This window comes from Phaseolus vulgaris, chromosome 1, assembly GCF_051622355.1.
Source record: "Phaseolus vulgaris cultivar YP4 chromosome 1, ASM5162235v1, whole genome shotgun sequence".
NCBI lineage: Eukaryota > Viridiplantae > Streptophyta > Magnoliopsida > Fabales > Fabaceae > Phaseolus > Phaseolus vulgaris.
The window spans coordinates 28,295,899-28,313,572 of record NC_143498.1 but is presented as its reverse complement, the minus strand read 5'-3'; the positions used below and the strand labels follow the sequence as shown (position 1 = coordinate 28,313,572).

The 17,674-nt window shown below is 47.3% G+C and overlaps 1 protein-coding gene across 3 annotated transcripts; it reads left to right on the top strand.

The window, feature by feature from the left end:
* The first annotated feature begins 443 nt into the window (after positions 1-443).
* LOC137813795 (uncharacterized) lies at positions 444-15,781 on the top strand. Of its 3 annotated transcripts, none has more exons than XR_016520409.1 (2): positions 444-669; positions 4,552-6,963. XR_016520409.1 is itself a non-coding variant. In XM_068616227.2 (2 exons), exon 2 carries the CDS (start codon positions 9,459-9,461, stop codon positions 10,413-10,415), a length of 957 nt encoding a protein of 318 aa, XP_068472328.1. In that variant the 5' UTR covers positions 444-669; positions 6,973-9,458; the 3' UTR covers positions 10,416-15,781. The 3 variants fall into 3 exon arrangements, 1 of the variants encoding a protein (XP_068472328.1); XR_016520408.1 differs by lacking the exon at positions 4,552-6,963 and adding an exon at positions 762-1,019; XM_068616227.2 differs by lacking the exon at positions 4,552-6,963 and adding an exon at positions 6,973-15,781.
* Positions 15,782-17,674: the final 1,893 nt, after the last annotated feature.

Sequence of the window (17,674 nt, the reverse complement as noted above, 5' to 3'; positions counted from 1 at the left end):
GGCAATTGCTTTCTTTATCAGATGCTTTTGAATCTGCACCCAATTAGTTTCTGAAATTTCAACATTGTCCTTTATTCTGGTATTGAAAAATACACGAAAAAGAAAATTTGGAATAGATTTTTTGTGTTCCAAAAATTAAAGTAGAATTCTGATAAACAAAATCTGAAAATATATTTTAAAAAATAAAAATTCGAAAATGTATTCTGGAAATGTATTATGAAAATTCAAATCTGAAAAAACATCTAAATTTATAAATGTATTTAAAAGCATTTTAGTTATTTCACATAACATTGGGTGCATGCTAAAAAACAGTGGGTGCAGGCTAAAAGAATTGGGTGTAAGAAGCTAAAATAACATTGGGTGTAAGAAGCAATTGCCTTTTGTTTCTATATATAATACATCAAAGCAATTGCTTCTTGCATCCAATCAATTTTGATTTCCTTCTTGCATCCAATCAATTTTGATTTCCTTCTTGCATCCAATCAATTTTGATTGAAAGCCGATGAACTTTTTAAAATCTCATTGTATCCTTTTCTTTTTTTATTTTGAAAAAGCGTGTAGGGTGGGGTGCAGAGAAGCTTGATTTGTTTTTGGTGATGGTTTGAGCTGCAGAGGAGGAGGTTTTGGAGGGACCTTTTCAGGCTAAGGTCCGGTTGACATTGTTGTGAGGTAAGAATCCATTTAAACTGATTTTTCGCATTTCGTTCGAGCTGAGGTTGTTCTGGATATCGTTATCTGGAAGCCTAGTTATTACCTTACAGATACTGGTGTCTGGAAGCCATTATTAGTCACTCCGGATGCAAAATTTCGTAAGTATTTAACATTTGCAGTTGAAGCTTTTGGACGTTTATGTCTGTAGTGTAAAACTAACTTACGGACATCATTATCTGAAATAAGGTTCTACATTTCGGATGTACATATCCGGAATGATGATGTATGTGTTCTGGATTTAGGGATGCGGAATTATGTTTTTTGCGTTGTGGATTCATTTATCGAAAAGCTAAGTGATGGTTTTTTTAGCATTGTCAATGGATACAACAAACTCATTCATGGGAGATTAATGTGTGGCTAGGGGTGGCAAAGCGGGCCGCCCCGCCCCGTTTAGGCTTACAAAATGCGGGTTGGTTTTCATGACCCGTCCCGCATGCGGGTTGGCTCGCGGGCTGGCCCGCTTTTTTTTTCTTTCTTTTGGAACGTAGAGGAGGAGTGGAGGCAGTAGCGGTGTGCAGCAGCGGAGCGACAGTTGCAGGCGAAGCCACGCGCAGTCGCAAGCGAAGCGAGCGACGCTGCAAAGGAGAGTGTGTCGTGTGTTGTGTGCGTTTTTGGAACAACGTAATTGCGTTGTGTTTTGAGTGAAAACCTAATTTTCTTTCACTCAAAGTTGTCACTCCTCCACTGGACCAAGTGAAAACCTAATTTTCTTTCACTCAAAGTTGTCACTCCTACACTGGACCATTGTTGTGAAGTTAATTAATTTTTTTTATTTTTTTATTTTTTTATGGGCTAGCGGGCTAGCCTGCCCCGCAAAACCCGCGGCCCACGCGTGCCAGCAGGTTGAAAATGTCAGTTCGCCTTGCGATTTTTAGCGTGGGCCGCGGGCCGGCCCGTACGACCCACCCCACTTTGCCACCCCTATGTGTGGGATAGATTAGATGATGTTGATCTGGAGCAATCAATAACTTATAACGCGTTAGACAATGAACATAGGGCACATGAGTGTAGTGAGACATTTACTACAAATGAGGCATGGTAAATGTTAGGCTTGTGAATGTTATTTTTATGAATGATTTTAAAATTTGGCATATGTTGTTGTAGGTATTTCGTGATTGAGATGAGCTGTTAGAGTAGGCGAGAAGTGTTGGCTATATTGAGGTCAGATATATGGACGAGGCAACGAGGAAGGATGACCTACATATTATTATGTTGTGAGAGAGGAGGTAAATACAAATGATATAAAAAAGATGTAGATATCAGTCGAACGGGAAGTAGGAAGTGTGAGTGTCCTTTCAGATTGAGAGGCAAACCAGTGAAATGTGATCAAGGGTGGACGGTTGAATTAATTTGTGGTTCTCACAATTATGATTTGGCAGAGACAATGGTCGGTCATCCGTATGCTAGAAGGTTAAGTGTAGAGGAAAAAGTTATGGTTGAGGATATGACTAAAACTTCAGTAGTGAAGCTAAGAAATATTTTACTAACCATGAAAGTGAGAAATGAGAAGAATGTGACGACGATAAAGTAAGTTTATAACGCAATGAGTGTTCACCGAAGATCATAACGAGGTCACATAACAGAAATGAAATAGTTCATGTTGTTACTGGAGTGAAACATGTACATGCATGGTGTAGGTGTGAAGAGGTGTCGAATGTTGTACAAGATATATTTTGGACACACCCAAATTCAGTAAAGCTAGTGAACTCGTTTAATATTGTTATACGTACAAAACGAACAAGTATAGGATGTTGTTACTTGAGGTTGTTGGGATTATATCAACTGGTTTGACTTTTTCCGCTGCATTTTGTTTACTAGCAGCAGAAAAGGAAAATAATTTTTTCTGGGCCCTTGACAGACTTAAAGGGTTGTTTGTGAGAATTGATTCATACCCTAGGGTGGTGGTATGTAATTAGAATCGTGTTTCTTGAAGCTTATAATTTGCTTTGTCGATTTCACATCGATAAAAATGTGAAAGCAAAATGTAAAATGTTGGTTCATCCAAAAAAGGCTTGGGATCAAGTAATGCAAGCTTGGGGATCTGTTGTGGATTGTGATATTGTTAAGGCCTTTGTAGATCGTGTGAATGTTTTTCAAGTTCTCTGTTCTCCATGACCTATACTTGTTGATTATGTGATGGTTACATGGTTACGTCCACAAAGAAAAATTTGTGAAGGCATGGACAGATAAGGTCATGCACTTAGGAAACACAACAAGTAACAGGGTTGAGGCGGCACACTGGAGCCTAAAGAGAATTCTTTAGAATTCCATGGGGGATTTATGTTTTTGCTGAGATTCGATGAATAAGATGATTATTTTACAACATAATGCAATCAAAGCTTCATTCCAAAAGAGTCTGCATGTGGTCGGACATCGATTTAAGGTTACAGCTTACAAAAAATTGTTAGGTTTGTGTCAAAATATGCTTTGAACCTTATTGTCGAAGAGCTTGATAGGGTTAAATCAATGAGGTTTGATAAAAAAAGGTGTGGATGTAGTCTTACATGTACTCATGGTCTTCCGTGTGCGTGTGAAATGGCTTCATTTGATGTAGGTAGCATACCACTTTAATCAGTACATGTCATGTGGACTTGATTAAGCTTTGAAGATATTGCAACTGAATAATGTTCATATGAGTTGTCAATTGACAAAGAGTTTGAGGTGATCGCAAAGCGGTTGAAAGACTTGGACATTGCAAGTAAGGTTAACATCAAAACTAAATTGCAAGAGATTGTCTTTCTAGAGAAGACATCTATTTACACATCACATGATAAGGTCAAAATAAAAGGTGTTGTAAAGATGGCTCGTCCTACCAAATTCATGAGATTAACTAAGCGAGTCTCTTCTTATTTAGAACTGAAGTACTAGGACCACCTCGTCTTCTTCTAACCGATGCAATTGGTCGCACACGGCCCGAATTAGAAAGTCCTCCACCTTTAGTCCTCACCATCTTACTATTCATAAAAATAACATCCAATAAAAAATTAAAATGGAACAAAGATAGTATAAAAGAATAAATAAAAAATAACATATTGCTAAGTGCCTTAATCTTATAACACAAATTTTAAGGGCAGAGATAGTAGGAACATCAATGATCATAAAAAATCAATGCAAAAAACCCTTCCAGATCCCTTCATCCGCAGTTAATACGAATATTAATATCCGAAACTCATTCATAAGCAAGCCCTTTTGGATGAAGCCATCCGCAGCACATAAATACCTTTCACACAAGCATATATGGAAATCAAAAATGACTTCCGCACAAGCATATCCGCAATGCACACGCATGTTAAAACTGGCCTTGCGCAACAATGGAAGACCTTCGCGCTCCTGGGTTCGTCTTCATTCAAGGGGTCCTTCAGGTCAAGCCTTCATTGCCTAAGAGGAGAAATGCCAACGAGAACGAAGGTTGTTGGAGGCTGCTGCGTTGGTGCGAGAATGAAGGCTGTTGGCGGCTGCTGCATTGGTGCGAGAACGAAGGCTGTTGGATGTGTGATTGGGTACACAATTCAGTTAACCTAATTTCATTTTTATTAAGAGCATTTCAGTACTTTCGCATGCATAATTGGGTGTCAGTCTAATTTAATTGGGTGCAGGGAGAATCATCCTACATCAAACCCAAAGTAAATATCCAGAGAAAAACAAAAGAGTGGCTTTTGCTTTTTACAGTCCCTAATTACTGTCCGCACCTCCATAATTTTTAAATTGCCTCTTCTACCTTTTATGCTTTATTTCAAAGGAGCTACTTCATCACTTTTCTTGCTTACGTGTTCCGGTTTGATGGTAGTTTAAAGTTAGTTATGAATGAGTATTAATAAAATTTTAATGATTGTGAAACAGGTTTTGGGATTATTTGATCTATTCCGGCCGGTTGACCGGGATCGTCTTTGCGCGTGGCTTGTCCCTGCGAGCTAGGGCACCTTCGTCTTGCTCCGTCTATGGGTACCTGAAAGAAGTGGACAAAGGGCGCCCTCGCGGCCGTTTGCACTCCGACGATCAAGTCAGCTAGCGAGAAACATCAAAAGGGACACCCTTGAGAGGTGGTCGAGGAAACTGTACTGAATGACTGAAAAAACTGTGTGACTAAAACTGTGTTGCCCTAATTGCCTTGTGCTCACTGTGAGTGCATCGCGAAGACAACTAGGGTTTGCTCAGTGTATCTGTGTGTCTTAGGGTAAAAATCTGATCCCTTCAAATGCTCCCAAGGTCCCTTTTTATACACCTCTCATCTTTTAAAGCGCGTTAAAGCGCATTGAAAGCGTATAAAAACATTCCTTGGAACATTCAAATCTTAACTGAATGAACGCGTACCTTGGCAATCTTTCACTGAAACCTTTAATGAGCACGTGTGCCTTGCCACGTGCCCTTCTGACTTGATCGTTATTCTGTGCAGAGGGCCCCACAGCGCCGCAACTCAACTTAGGGTTATTCCATCATGTGAGCCCTCTTTCCTGCGAAGTGCTTCTGGCTCGTGGGTTAATTTTCTGGGTGCCAACTCATGCGTCCCAATCACTAGTTACTTGCCCTGGGGGTGGATCTACCTTTCCCTCGTACCATGCACGTGGTTCTCCCCTGGTTATGGCCCTCTCATGGGTCGTATCTGTTCCAGGGTCTCCCAGCGGTGGCAATGGTACTTCACGAGTCAGGATATCCCCTTCTGGTGCTAGACTTATGGCCTCGAAGCCACACTTCTCTTCACCTTCCTTCTGTTCTGTATGGCCGAGACTCGAAGCCTCTCGGGCGATGTCTTTACTCGGCGATGCCTCTCTTGGGCGATGCCTCTTTTGGGCGACGCCCCTGCGAGGCACTGACTCGAGTAGTTAACTTGTTGACTTCTCTTCCTTGGGTCCCTCGAGGGGCCCCCACCATGCGTTGACTCTAATCTTTGGTCAACGTCCCTGACGGGACGGTACACAAGCCCCCCAGTCTTGAGCTGAAACTAGTTTCAGCGAAAAGACTAAGGCTAAGGCCTTGCCCCCACTGTCCTTGCGATACTTTGATGACGCGTCACTCCCTGACTGGTTGACGTGACATTTTCTGCACCGCCGGCGCAACGCACCCTCGAGGACTCTGACGATGTGATATTCTCTGAGCAAGAAAAGTGACTCTTCAGGTCGTGCCTTAATCTTGTGACACGTGGCCCAATCGCACAGTGCTCCTTTTGTGTCCTTTGGCGCCTCAACTGTAATATTTGGGTCTTTGAAATCCCGTACTGGCACTCATCGTTTCTACGTTTTCGCATCTTCTTCGCACCGTTCATCTTCCTTCCAAAGAGTTCTTCTTGCGTTCTTTTCTTGTTGACTCTTTCCTTCTGCACTACTACTAAACCTTTCTTCTTTGATCTTTTAGTTCCTTCATTGACAGCTTGTGCCAACATGTCTACCAACCCTTCTTCCCCGAGAGTTAACCCTAAGGATCTTTACGCGTGGGCTTCGCGCGAACTTCTTGACGAGTGCTCGAGCTTACTTTCCGTCAGGGCCTGGAGGGAACATGTGGGGGACCCGAGCACTTACGATCACCGTGCCTTCGCGAAGAGGCACGATGACGATATCGCCGTGCTTCCTTGTACCCTAGGCGAGTCTGTGTGTGGGGACGAGCGGGCCAACAATGGAGTTCCCTTTTTCTACTTATACCAGGTGGTCTTTAAGTGCGTCGGTGTGCGCCTGCCTTTCTCTAGGTTCGAGAGAGAACTGCTGACGGAGATCAATGCTGCCCCAGCCCAACTGTACCCCAACAGCTGGGCCTTTGTCAAAGCCTTCGACATTCTGTTCGGTTTCCTTGGGTGTGCACCCTCCGTTGACATCTTTCTTCACTTCTTCGAAGTGAAAAGGCAAAGAAATAACCTCTGGGTGACACTCAGCAATGTTCCCGGTAGGGTCCTGTTAACCCCATTCTAGCAATCCTTCACGGGGTGGAAAGGCAAGTTCTTCAAGGTTTGCTGTTCCGACCTTGTGCCCTCTGCTCTGGACGACTTTCCCCTGTATTGGGTGGGGAGGCCAGAGCCCTGAAGTCCAAGCCTCTTAAGAAGTTGCCTCCGAGGGATCAGGAGGCTTGCCGGATCTTGGCGGGTGCTGGAGGCTTTGACGCTGCTGCCTTGATAAGCCTGGAATACAATGCTGAGGCCTTGGAAAAATACATATGTACGAGAAACTTCCCTTATGACCTTCCTATTCCTTGCTTTGGCTAGGTTTTTGCATGATTTTATTTTGAAATGCCTTAGTTGGTGCTCGTCTTTTACCATGCTTGCCCCTTTTTGCACAGGTTCGAAGATAAACAAGCAACAAAGGTTGTTGCTGACCCTGGCGTTGAGGCTCGAGGATGGGGCTTCTTCATCACCTTGCTCAAACTCCGGGGGCCACTAAAGAGTGGCCTGTTTTTGCTTTTCGTATGAACATTTGGACATGTACAGGATTGTCTTTTTGTTTAGTTCGCAACTATCATGAACTTTACTTGTAACCATAACTCTGGATTTACGCTTTGTTTTATGTTAAACGCTACCCGCTTCATTTTTTGCATGCTTGCGTCTGCTTTTGCTTTTTTTTTGTTATGCTTCGTGCGTCGCATTCAACACTCGCCTCCATCGTGTTTGATCTTAACCCTTTAAGTAGGGCGTGCTCTTCTCTTCTATTCTCCATTTTTCCCCTTCGAGTCGTGATGCATATTCTTCTCCCGATCCTTTTACTCATAGTCTCGCTTGCTCTTTGTACCTGTGAGGGATGTTTATACATTTGAGCTTTCTCGCCTGAACCTTCAACGACTTCAATCTGGGTTTACTAGAAAAATAGGCGATGCGCTTTTTTGGGCGATGTCTTTCTTGGGAGACGCCTCTGCGAGGCGATGACTCGAGCTGTCTCTTGGGCGACGCCTCAGCGGGGTGATGACTTGAGCGGTCAACCTATTGCCTCTGACCTTTGGTCAGCGAAAAGACTAATGGCTCGCCCCATTATCCACGTGGCATTTCTTGCTGACGTGACATTCCTTTGTTCAGTTTGACTTGACACTCTCTGAACATTTGACGCGACGTTCTCTGTGCTTGACGTTTTAAGTTATGCTTTAATCTCTTGACACGTGGCTTGATCGCACGGCTATTACTTAGCGCTTCTCGCGCTTCTCAAGTTAACGTTGCATCTTTCAAAAACGCGCGCTCCAAACCACTGTTTCATTCACTCTTCGCATTCTCTCCACTGTTCATCTTCTCAAGCTCTCTCTGCAACCCTCGCTTTCTCTCTTCGCATTTTCGGTCTCCAAATCTCCGATAGTAAAAAAGGTATGACCTTTTCTCCTTCACTGGCTCCCTCTTTAAACTTTTGTATTGCTGCAACTGCCTGGGACTATTTACTTTCGATGTATTTCTGGTATTCCCTTTCTCATTTCCCCGTCTCCCCCCTTTTGAACTTCTCGAGTGGGTAGGGATTTTCGTAGGGTTTTTCTCCTTTTTCTTCTTTACCTTGCTTGCTGAATCCTTTTCTCTTCTTCATTCTTCAGCTTCGCCAATGGCACGTACAAAAATGACGGCCAACCCCCCTCCCCTCAATGTTAACTATAGAGACCTGTACTCATGGGCTCCGGTCGAACTGCTCGACGAATGTTCGAGCCTGGTGTCCACCAAAGCTTGGAGGGACCACATAGGGGAGCCATGTACTTACGACCATCGTGCCTTCGGGAAAAGGCACGATGACGATATCACAGTGCTCCCCTGCACTCTAGGGGAGCTCGTATGTGGAGACGAGAGGGCTAATAACGGGGTCCCTTTCTTCTATTTTTACCAAGTCGTCTTCAAGCGTATTGGGACGCGCCTGCCATTCTCCCAATTTGAGAGGGAGTTGTTGACGGAGATTAACATTGCCCCGGCCCAATTGCACCCCAACGACTGGGCTTTCGTCAAGGCCTTCGGTGTCTTGTGCGGGTTCTTTGGATGCACGCCCTCTGTTGATATTTTCCTGCACTTTTTTGAAGTGAAGAAGCAGGGGAAGAGCCTCTGGGTGAGCCTCAGCAACATCCCTGGAAGGGTCCTCCTATCTCTCTTCCAACAATCTTTCAAGGGGTGGAAGGGCAGATTCTTTAAGGTTTGCTGCTCTGACTACGACCCCTCTGCTCTCGATGGCTTTCCCCTATACTGGGTAAAAGAGGTTAAGACCGTGAAGCCTAAATCACTGGACGAATTACACTCGAACGATCGAGAGGCTTGTCAGATCTTGACCAGCGTGGGGGGCTTCGAAATCGCCACTCTGATAAATCTAGAGTTCAATGCCGATGCTCTAGCAAAATATATAAGTATGAATGTCCCTTCTTATAACTTTCTGGCCTTTGTTTTTGTTGGATTCTCGCTTGATGCATAACTGGTCTGCTCTTTTGCATTTTAACTTTAGCATGTGCCTAACCTCTGCTATATTTGTCTTCCCGGTGTAGATTCTAAGATGGATAGGCAGCGACGGCTGCGACTGGCCCAGGTGCTGAAGTCCAAGGAAGAGACTTTGGCGTCTCCACCCTCAACTTCTTCCGCACCTCCATCTTCTCCTAACCCCCAACCTCAACCTTCTACAACACCAACAACTCCAACAAACCCAGCTTCTCCACTTCCGAGTTCACCACCTCCTATCGCAGCCGTGCCTCTCGCTCTGGTCGAGGCGGGTGCTTCCTCAACCCCCCTTGACAAGGGTAAGAAAGTGGTGGAGATCGTTTCTGATGATGAGGACTCTGCTGAGGGGCAAGTCTTCAAGCGATGGAGAACCTAGCATGCCCCTCAGATGGTTACCTCCGCTGCTTCCTCCTCTCATGGGGCCGAATCTTTAAGGGAGGATCCGCCGAGCGCCACTTCCCCTCCTCAATCAGTGCATCAAGAGGGAGGGTTTGAAGCTGAACCCGTAGGCGTTCTTCCACCAGCCCCAGACCTTCCTCTCCCCATGCAAGAGTCATTAAGGGGATTTCTGAGCCTGGGATCTTCTGGTAGTCAAACTGAAGAGCCCCAGAGGGAGAGCATGTATTATTACATGGGCCTCTTCATGTCCTGCGCCTACACCTGGCACAAACAATCTAGGGCTAAAACCGCTCAGAATTCTGCCTTTCAAGCACTGAAGAAGGAAGTTGCTTCCTTAAAAGAGGATAAGGAGAAACTAAAAGAGGAGAATGAAAGGCTGGCGGCCCATTGGGGGCGTCAAGAGGGTGCATATAAGGAGTCACTGGGGGTGGCGCAGAAAGCAAGGGAGGAGGCCAACAAACGGCTGCACGAGGCGGCTCAAGCCCATACAGGGCTTCTCAATGAAGTGGTCCCCCTCCGCTCAAAGATCGCTGATCTTGAGGTGGCTGCAGAAACTGCTAGGGCATATCAGAAGAAACTCGAGGACCAGTGTGTGGACCGGGAGCAGAAGCTGGAGAAGACGGAGGTTGCTCTCGCGAACAAAACTAATGAGTGTTCCCGATTAACCACTGAGAATGCTTCCCTCCAAACCAAAGTCCAAGAGTTGACTTCTGCCCTGGCCTCCAAGGACAAAGAGATGACCGCTCAAGCTGCCACCTTCAAAGTCGCGGAGGAGAAGCTGATAGGGGAGGCTGCGACCGGTTTCGCCGACGGGTTCAAGTTGCCTGTGCAAACCTCGGCATCGATGTCTTTGGGTGCAGTCCCTTTAATGAAGTGGTTGATGGCAAGCTTGTTTCAGCAAATAACCTTCTCCTTTCGCTTAATTTGTAATCGTTACGAACCTTGACTTGTAATTGCAACCTTCGATTTATTTCACTGCTTCCTTAAACTTTATTTTCATATTCATGTCCGCTCCTAACTTCTTTCGCACTTTTATCCGTTTCTGCTTTCTTTTCTATATCAAAGGCCCAACTGGTACTTGCCTTGAACGCATTTTTTGTTGGCTTCGCCTTTATTCTTTAGGTAGCGCGTGCCTCTCCCTCTTATTCTTTCTTCTTAAGGCAGGAGGCACACCCTTTAATGACTCACGCTTCTACGCTTCTTCCTCTTGATCTTCTTTTTCTTTCTGAACTTGTGAAATCTCCAACCTGCTTCCTACTTACCTTTCTTGAGCCCAGGGTGCTCCTAGCCGAAGGCAGTACTGACCTTCTCATTGATTTAGGATGAAAAAGGGGGTCTCTTCTTGTTTGGCCTCGACATCGCTCACGGGCGTGGAGGTTTTATCTTACTTGTACTGGGCATCTACGCTTGGGAGAGACCTGCTCTGGGTGTCCTCAGCGTGTCGTCCATGGGATGTCTAAAACACCACGGTGTAACGTCCCGAACATCGGACGCTGGGGCTAGCTGTTCACTCTTGAGGAGGGGGCGTCCCGAAGGAATCCCTTAACCCCTGCTCAAGGACTAAGCGGCCGGACTTGAACTCGTACTGATACCTGACACCGGGGTTAGCTGTTCATACTTGAGGAGGGGGCGTCCCGAAGGAATCCCTTAACCCCTGATCAAGGACTAAACGCCCGGATTTTAACTCGCACTGATATCTAATACCGGGGCTAGCTGTTCATACTTGAGGAGGGGGCGTCCCGAAGGAATCCCTTAACCCCTGATCAAGGACTAAACGCCCGGATTTTAACTCGCATTGATATCTAATACCGGGGCTAGCTGTTCATACTTGAGGAGGGGGCGTCCCGAAGGAATCCCTTAACCCCTGATCAAGGACTAAACGCCCGGATTTTAACTCGCATTGATATCTAATACCGGGGCTAGCTGTTCATATTTGAGGAGGGGGCGTCCCGAAGGAATCCCTTAACCCCTGATCAAGGACTAAATGCCCGGATTTTAACTCGCACTGACGTACCTGGTATCTTTGATTTTCGTTTGATTGTTTGGTGGCGACGCCTCGTCTCGGTGGCGCTTTATCTTTGATGATGCCTCCTCTTGGCGACGCCTTATCTTGGCGACGCCTTATCCGGGCGACGCCTTATCTTTGCGACGCCTTACTTTGGCGACGCCTTATCTTGGCGACGCCCCATCTTGGTGACACCTTACCTTGGCGACGCCTCATCTTGGCGACACCTTACCTTGGCGACGCCTTATCTTCGTCTTTGTTTTTAATTTTTGATCTTTACATGAAAGGGAAAACTAAGGTATGAATATCTTAAACTTTTCTTTTCTTTATTTGGGTGACCTCGTTAAAAAACCCCCGGGGGGAAAAAGAGTGTCCCCTTTATAAACTTCGACTGGAAAGAACATCAACTGAAATAAAACTTTAAATTTGCTGCATTCCAACTACGTGGGATGGGGCTCCCTTCTAGAGTTTCTAGTTTATACTGATCCGATCGGTCATCGGTAGTCGATGACGTCAGCAGCAGAGAACCACATGGACCACTCGCGAGGTGACACGCGAATCAGGTGATAGGTAGATCGGTTGTCACTAACCAAATGACCACCGACAGATCAGGCGGCAGAGAAGTCAGGGGACAGATCACCCAGAACGGTGATCGGTGGTCAGTAACCAAGTGGCCACCAACAGACCAGTTCCCAGATGAACGCGGGAAGCAATAGAGCACCGATCAGTCATCGGGTGCATGGTCATCGGGGTCTCGTGTTACACGCAGTTAAACTGGGACTGAGGTTCCCAGCGTGAGCGTTACGCATGGACCTCGCATGAGCACATCTCAGGGAATCATGCACGAGAGTGGCCTGAGGGAGCTAGTAAACCAGTCAGTGATTGGTGACTTCCTCAACCCATTACGTGCGTGACACCGTGAAGGGTAAGCCGTTTACGCAGAGAGCAACGTTTGGTGAGTGTGCCTAGACCAGCCACACCTGGCGTTCTCCTAAGAGTATGCGATTTACCCAGATGGAAGAAATATCCTAAGTTACTCCGCAAGGGCGTAACTTAGGCACACAAGAGAAGCGCTAGAGCCCTTCCAGTAAGTGACACGTGTGTGGTTAGATGTGAGTTGCATGCCTCCACGTGTCATCATCTGAGAGGGGTGCGGTCCAGATAAAGGTGCACTCCGTACCACTAAGGGTACAGACAGGCGCAGCCAAGCGTAGAGACGCGCAGACATGCACAGACTCTCACGCTCTCACTCTACTGATTCTAGAGGTACGTTGTCGCAGAAAAGCGTAACAGGGTTCTAGCACATGTTAGAGAGGCATAACAGAATTCTGTTAGGCCCAGATGCAGGCAGAGACATAAAAGAGAGAATCAGGGTGAGAGTCGGGGATACGAGAAAAAAGAGAGCAAGAGTTTTTCACACACACTACTAGTTTTTCTCATTTGGTGGTTCTGTGGTCTAACTTGATCGTCGGAGTGCAAACGACCGCTAGAGGCGCCGTCTGTGTGTTTTGCAGGTCACGTTTGGAGATCCAAGAGAAGGTTCTGAAGGTGATTTTGCAGAGAACACAGTCGTGTAGACGGGACAGAGAGTGCTACAAAGCGATTCCTCCACGTTCGAGTTGTCGGCAGGATCATATACGAACCATTCCCTTTGGTTTTGGTTATTCTAAACGGTCCGGTCCACTTGGGAGATAATTTATTTTCTAGCTCGTAAGGATGAGCTTTCCTCATGACCAAATCGCCAACATGGAAATGTCGTAGCTTCACTTTGGAGCTATACTGCCGCTCCGCTCTTCTCTTCACAGCCTCTGCTTTGATCTTCGCTTCTTCCCTGGCTTCGTCTATCAGGTCCAGGTTCACCCTCTTTTCCTCGTTGGATTCCTCTGCTACGAAGCCTAGGAAGCGGGGTGAGCTTTCGTGGATTTCCACCGGGATCATGGCGTCCGATCCATATACTAAGCTGAAAGGTGTCTCCATGATGGAGGACTGAGGCGTGGTGTGGTAAGCCCGTACGATCCTTGACACCTCTTCAGCCCACGCCTCTTTAGCCTTCTCTAATTTGCGCTTCAAACCTCTCAACAAAACTCTGTTTGCCGACTCGACCTACCCATTCGTCTGGGGGTGTTCGACTGACGCAAACACCTACTTGATTCCGACTTTCGTGCATAGCTTCCCCAATTGTTGGCTTGCGAACTGGGAACCATTGTCTGAAATAAGACGCCTTGGCACCCCAAAACGACACACGATGTTCTTCCAAACAAAGTGTTGTACCTTGTGCGCGGTGATCTGTGCTACTGGTTCGGCCTCTATCCACTTGGTGAAGTATTCGATGGCAACGATCAAGTACTTCATCTGTCTTATCGCCAATGGGAATGGACCTAGGATGTCAATCCCCCAAGTATGGAAAGGCCATGGGCTGTGTATGGATCTCAGTTCTTCTGGCGGCGCCTTGTGCCAATCAGCGTGCATCTGACACTACTTGCAATGCAGGGCATATCGCACGCAATCCTCTCTTACTGTTGGCCAGAAGAAACCCGCACGTATCACCTTGGATGCTAAGGATCTTCCTCCCACGTGGCTCCCACAAATGCCTTCGTGAAGTTCAACCATTTTCCTGGTGCACTCGTCACCGCTTACACATGTCAAGATAGGGTGCGTAAACCCATGCCTGAACAATATCCCATCCACCAAGGTGTACCTGGCGGCGTTCCTCTTGACCCTCTTGCCCTCCTCCGACTCTGCTGGGAGAATTCCGTCCGCCATGTATCGCCTGTAAGGGGTCATCCAAGTGTCGCCTTCCTCCAAAGTGCATACTTGTACACCCCTTTCCTCATTTGGCGAGGCTGCATAAGTACTAATGCAGGGTGCCCTCGCCGTGTCTTGACTCAGAGAGCGATGGTTACGTGGAATTCCCCTTGCTGTGCTAACGTGGATGACATCTACCCTGTTGTCTGTAACAAACTTTCGCGGCGTTTTGAGGGTCTCTTGAATTACAGTCCTCTGCCTTCCCCCTTTGCCTGAGTTGGCCAGCCTGGCGAGCAGGTCAGCTCTGGCATTTTGCTCCCTGGGGACGTGGACTAGCTCAAACGCAGCGAAGGCTCTCTTCAACATCTCGACGTACCTCAAGTACGCGACCATTTGTGGATCCTTCGCTTGATATTCTCCCGTTACTTGACCTGTGACCAGCTGTGAGTCACTCTTTGCCAAGAGGTTCTGAGCACCCATTTCTTTAGCCAAGAGCATTCCAGCAATCAACGCTTCGTACTTCGCCTGGTTGTTGCTTGCTTTGAAGGCGAAGCGTAGAGCCTGCTCGATCAACACTCCATTAGGCCCTTCCAAGATAATTCCAGCACCGCTCCCTTGCTGGTTGGAAGACCCATCTACCGAGAGCATCCACTGTGCTCCTAACTCCACCCCTTCAGGGTCTCCTCCTGGTGAAAGTTCTGCCACGAAGTCGGCATAGACTTGCCCTTTGATGGACCCCCTGGGCTCGTATTGGATATCGAACTCTAACAACTCGACCGCCCAGCGAACCATTCTCCCCGCTACATCTGGCTTCTGAAGCACCTTCTGGATGGGGAGATTCGTCATTACCACCACTGTGAAGCTGTGGAAATAGTGGCAGAACCTTCGTGCTGAGAATACCACTGCTAGCGCTGCCTTCTCTAGTGACTAGTATCTCAATTATGGGCCTTGCAAGGCCTTGCTTATGAAGTAAATGGGCTTTTGCACCTGGTTTTGTTCTTGGACCAGAACAGAGCTAATGGCCCACTCAGTCACCGCAAAGTACAAGCGGAGGGGGACGCCCACTTGTGGCTTGCAAAGCACAGGTGGCGTCGCCAAGTACTCCTTCAACTTGAGAAACGCTGTTTCACACTCGTCTGTCCACGCAAAACAACTATTCCTCTTGAGGCATTGGAAGTAAGGGTGGCCCTTCTCTCCTCCAGCTGATACGAATCTCGATAATGCTGCCATTCGCCCTGTCAGTTGTTGAACTTCTTTCACTGAGGTTGGGCTCCTCATGGCGATGATGGCTGCACACTTGTCAGGGTTCGCCTCAATCCCCCTCTCTGTGAGCATGAACCCTAAGAACTTTCCTGCCTCTACGCCAAAGGCACACTTCTCTGGGTTTAACTTGAAGTGATACTTCGATATGGTAGCAAACAACTCTTCCAGATCAGCTGCATGCTGCCCTCTCTCGTGGGAAGTTACCACCATGTCATCTACGTAGGCCTGCACGTTCCTTCCCAGCATAGGTGCAAGGACCTTGTCCATCAGTCTCTGGTAGGTGGTGCCTGCATTTTTCAAACCAAACGACATTACCTTATAACAGTAGCTGCATGTCTCCGTCATGAACGCCGTTTTGCTCTCATCCCTGGGATGCATCTTGATCTGATTGTAGCCTGAGAACGCATCCAAGAAACTCAACATCTTGCAGCCCGAGGCGCTGTCCACTAATGCGTCGATGTTGGGTAATGGGTACGAGTCCTTGGGGCATGCTTTGTTCAGATCTGTGAAGTCAACGCACATCCTCCACTTCCCATCGCCTTCTTCACTAGGACTACGTTGGCTAGCCACTCAGGGTATTGTATCTCCCTGATGTGTCCGGCGCTGAGCAGCTTCCGTGTTTCCTCCTTTACAATGAGGCATCGCTCTTCGTTGAACTTCCTCCTTCTTTGTCTCACAGGACGTACCTTTGCGTCCATGGTGAGATGGTGGCACAAGAAATCTGGGTCAATACCTGGAATATTCGCCGCAGTCCACGCGAAAGCGTCTAGGTGACGTGAGATTACTGCAGCTACCTCTTCTTGTTCTGCTTGGCTCAGCAAACGTCCTAATTTGAACACCTTACCCCCTATTTGTCTTTCTACTATGTTATCCTCTGGTCGGGGTCGCTCGTTCTGTACATTCTTTGCAAGAGACCCGTTCGTGGGGTCTTCTCCCATAGGCGTCGGCCCTGCGGATGCATCGGTCATCGCCTCCTCTGGTCCTCCTTCTGTGGGCGAGGCCTCTCCGTGTACTCCTTCTACCGGCGAGGCATCGCCGTCACTCCCTTCCGTATATGCCTCTTCCATAGGCGTCGGTCCTGCGAATGCATCGGGCATCGCCTCTTCTAACGGTCCTAACTCCAATTGCGAATTTGAAATGAATGGTCGCTCAATCACCATGACCACACCCCTCTTTGTCTTTAGGCTATTTTCATAGCATTTACGGGCTTCTTCTTGATCTGACTTGATCACAATTACCTTACCGCTAAGATCTGCAACTTCATCTTCATGTGGCGCGTGGAGGACACTGCCCTCAATCTGTTCAAAGCAGGTCTTCGTAACAAAATGTTGTAGGCTGAGTTGGCGTTGACCACTAGGTACCGGATGTTCTCGGTGCGTGATGCTGTTCCATCAGTGAACGTTGTCCTCAGCTCCAAGTAACCTCGTACCTCGACTGGATTATCTGCAAATCCGTACAAGCATCCAGTATAGGGTCTCAAAAGATCAGGGGACAACTGTAGTTTGTTGAAAGTTGACCAGAACATGACATCTGCGGAACTGCCCTGGTCGACGAGAACCCTATGCACCTTCCTTCCTGCCGTGACTACTGAAATGACCACTGGGTCATTGTCGTGTGGGACCACATCCCGCAGGTCAGCCCTTGTGAAAACGAGGTCTGACTCCCATGGGTCGTCTGGAAATTCCTCTGCAACCGTACTCACTGACCTTACATATTTCTTCCATTGAGAGGCGGTGGGCCCTCCTCCAGAAAAGCCTCCAGAGATGGTGTGTACTTCTCCGTGAGTTGGGACTTCATGCGCTTGACCTTCCTCTGGCGTCGCCGGGACTGTGGTCGTGGTGGACCCAGCGAGATAATCTTTCAAGAAACCATTCTTCACAAGCTCGTCCAACTGATAGCCCATCGCCAAGCAGTTGTTAATATGGTGCCCAAACGCCTCGTGGAATTCGCACCATGATTCCTTGTGAGGCCCCAGAATTTTGTCAGACTTTACTGGTGGCCTCAACCTGTCAGCTATGTTGGGCACAACGATGAGGTCTTTGAGTTCCACCCTAAAGTTGTGCCTTAGTGGTCTACTTCCTTCTCTCCTTCCTTCGGCTCGACCCCTTGGCGGGGCCCTCCTTGTCTCATAAGTGCGCTTTCTGTCTGAGTTCCTTTTCTCTGTGGCAGCTTCGTGGACCCTAGCAGGTTGT

Coding starts and splice junctions, on each gene's coding strand:
- LOC137813795 (XM_068616227.2), top strand. CDS start 9,459: ATGGTTACCTCCGCTGCTTCCTCCTCTCATGGGGCCGAATCTTTAAGG.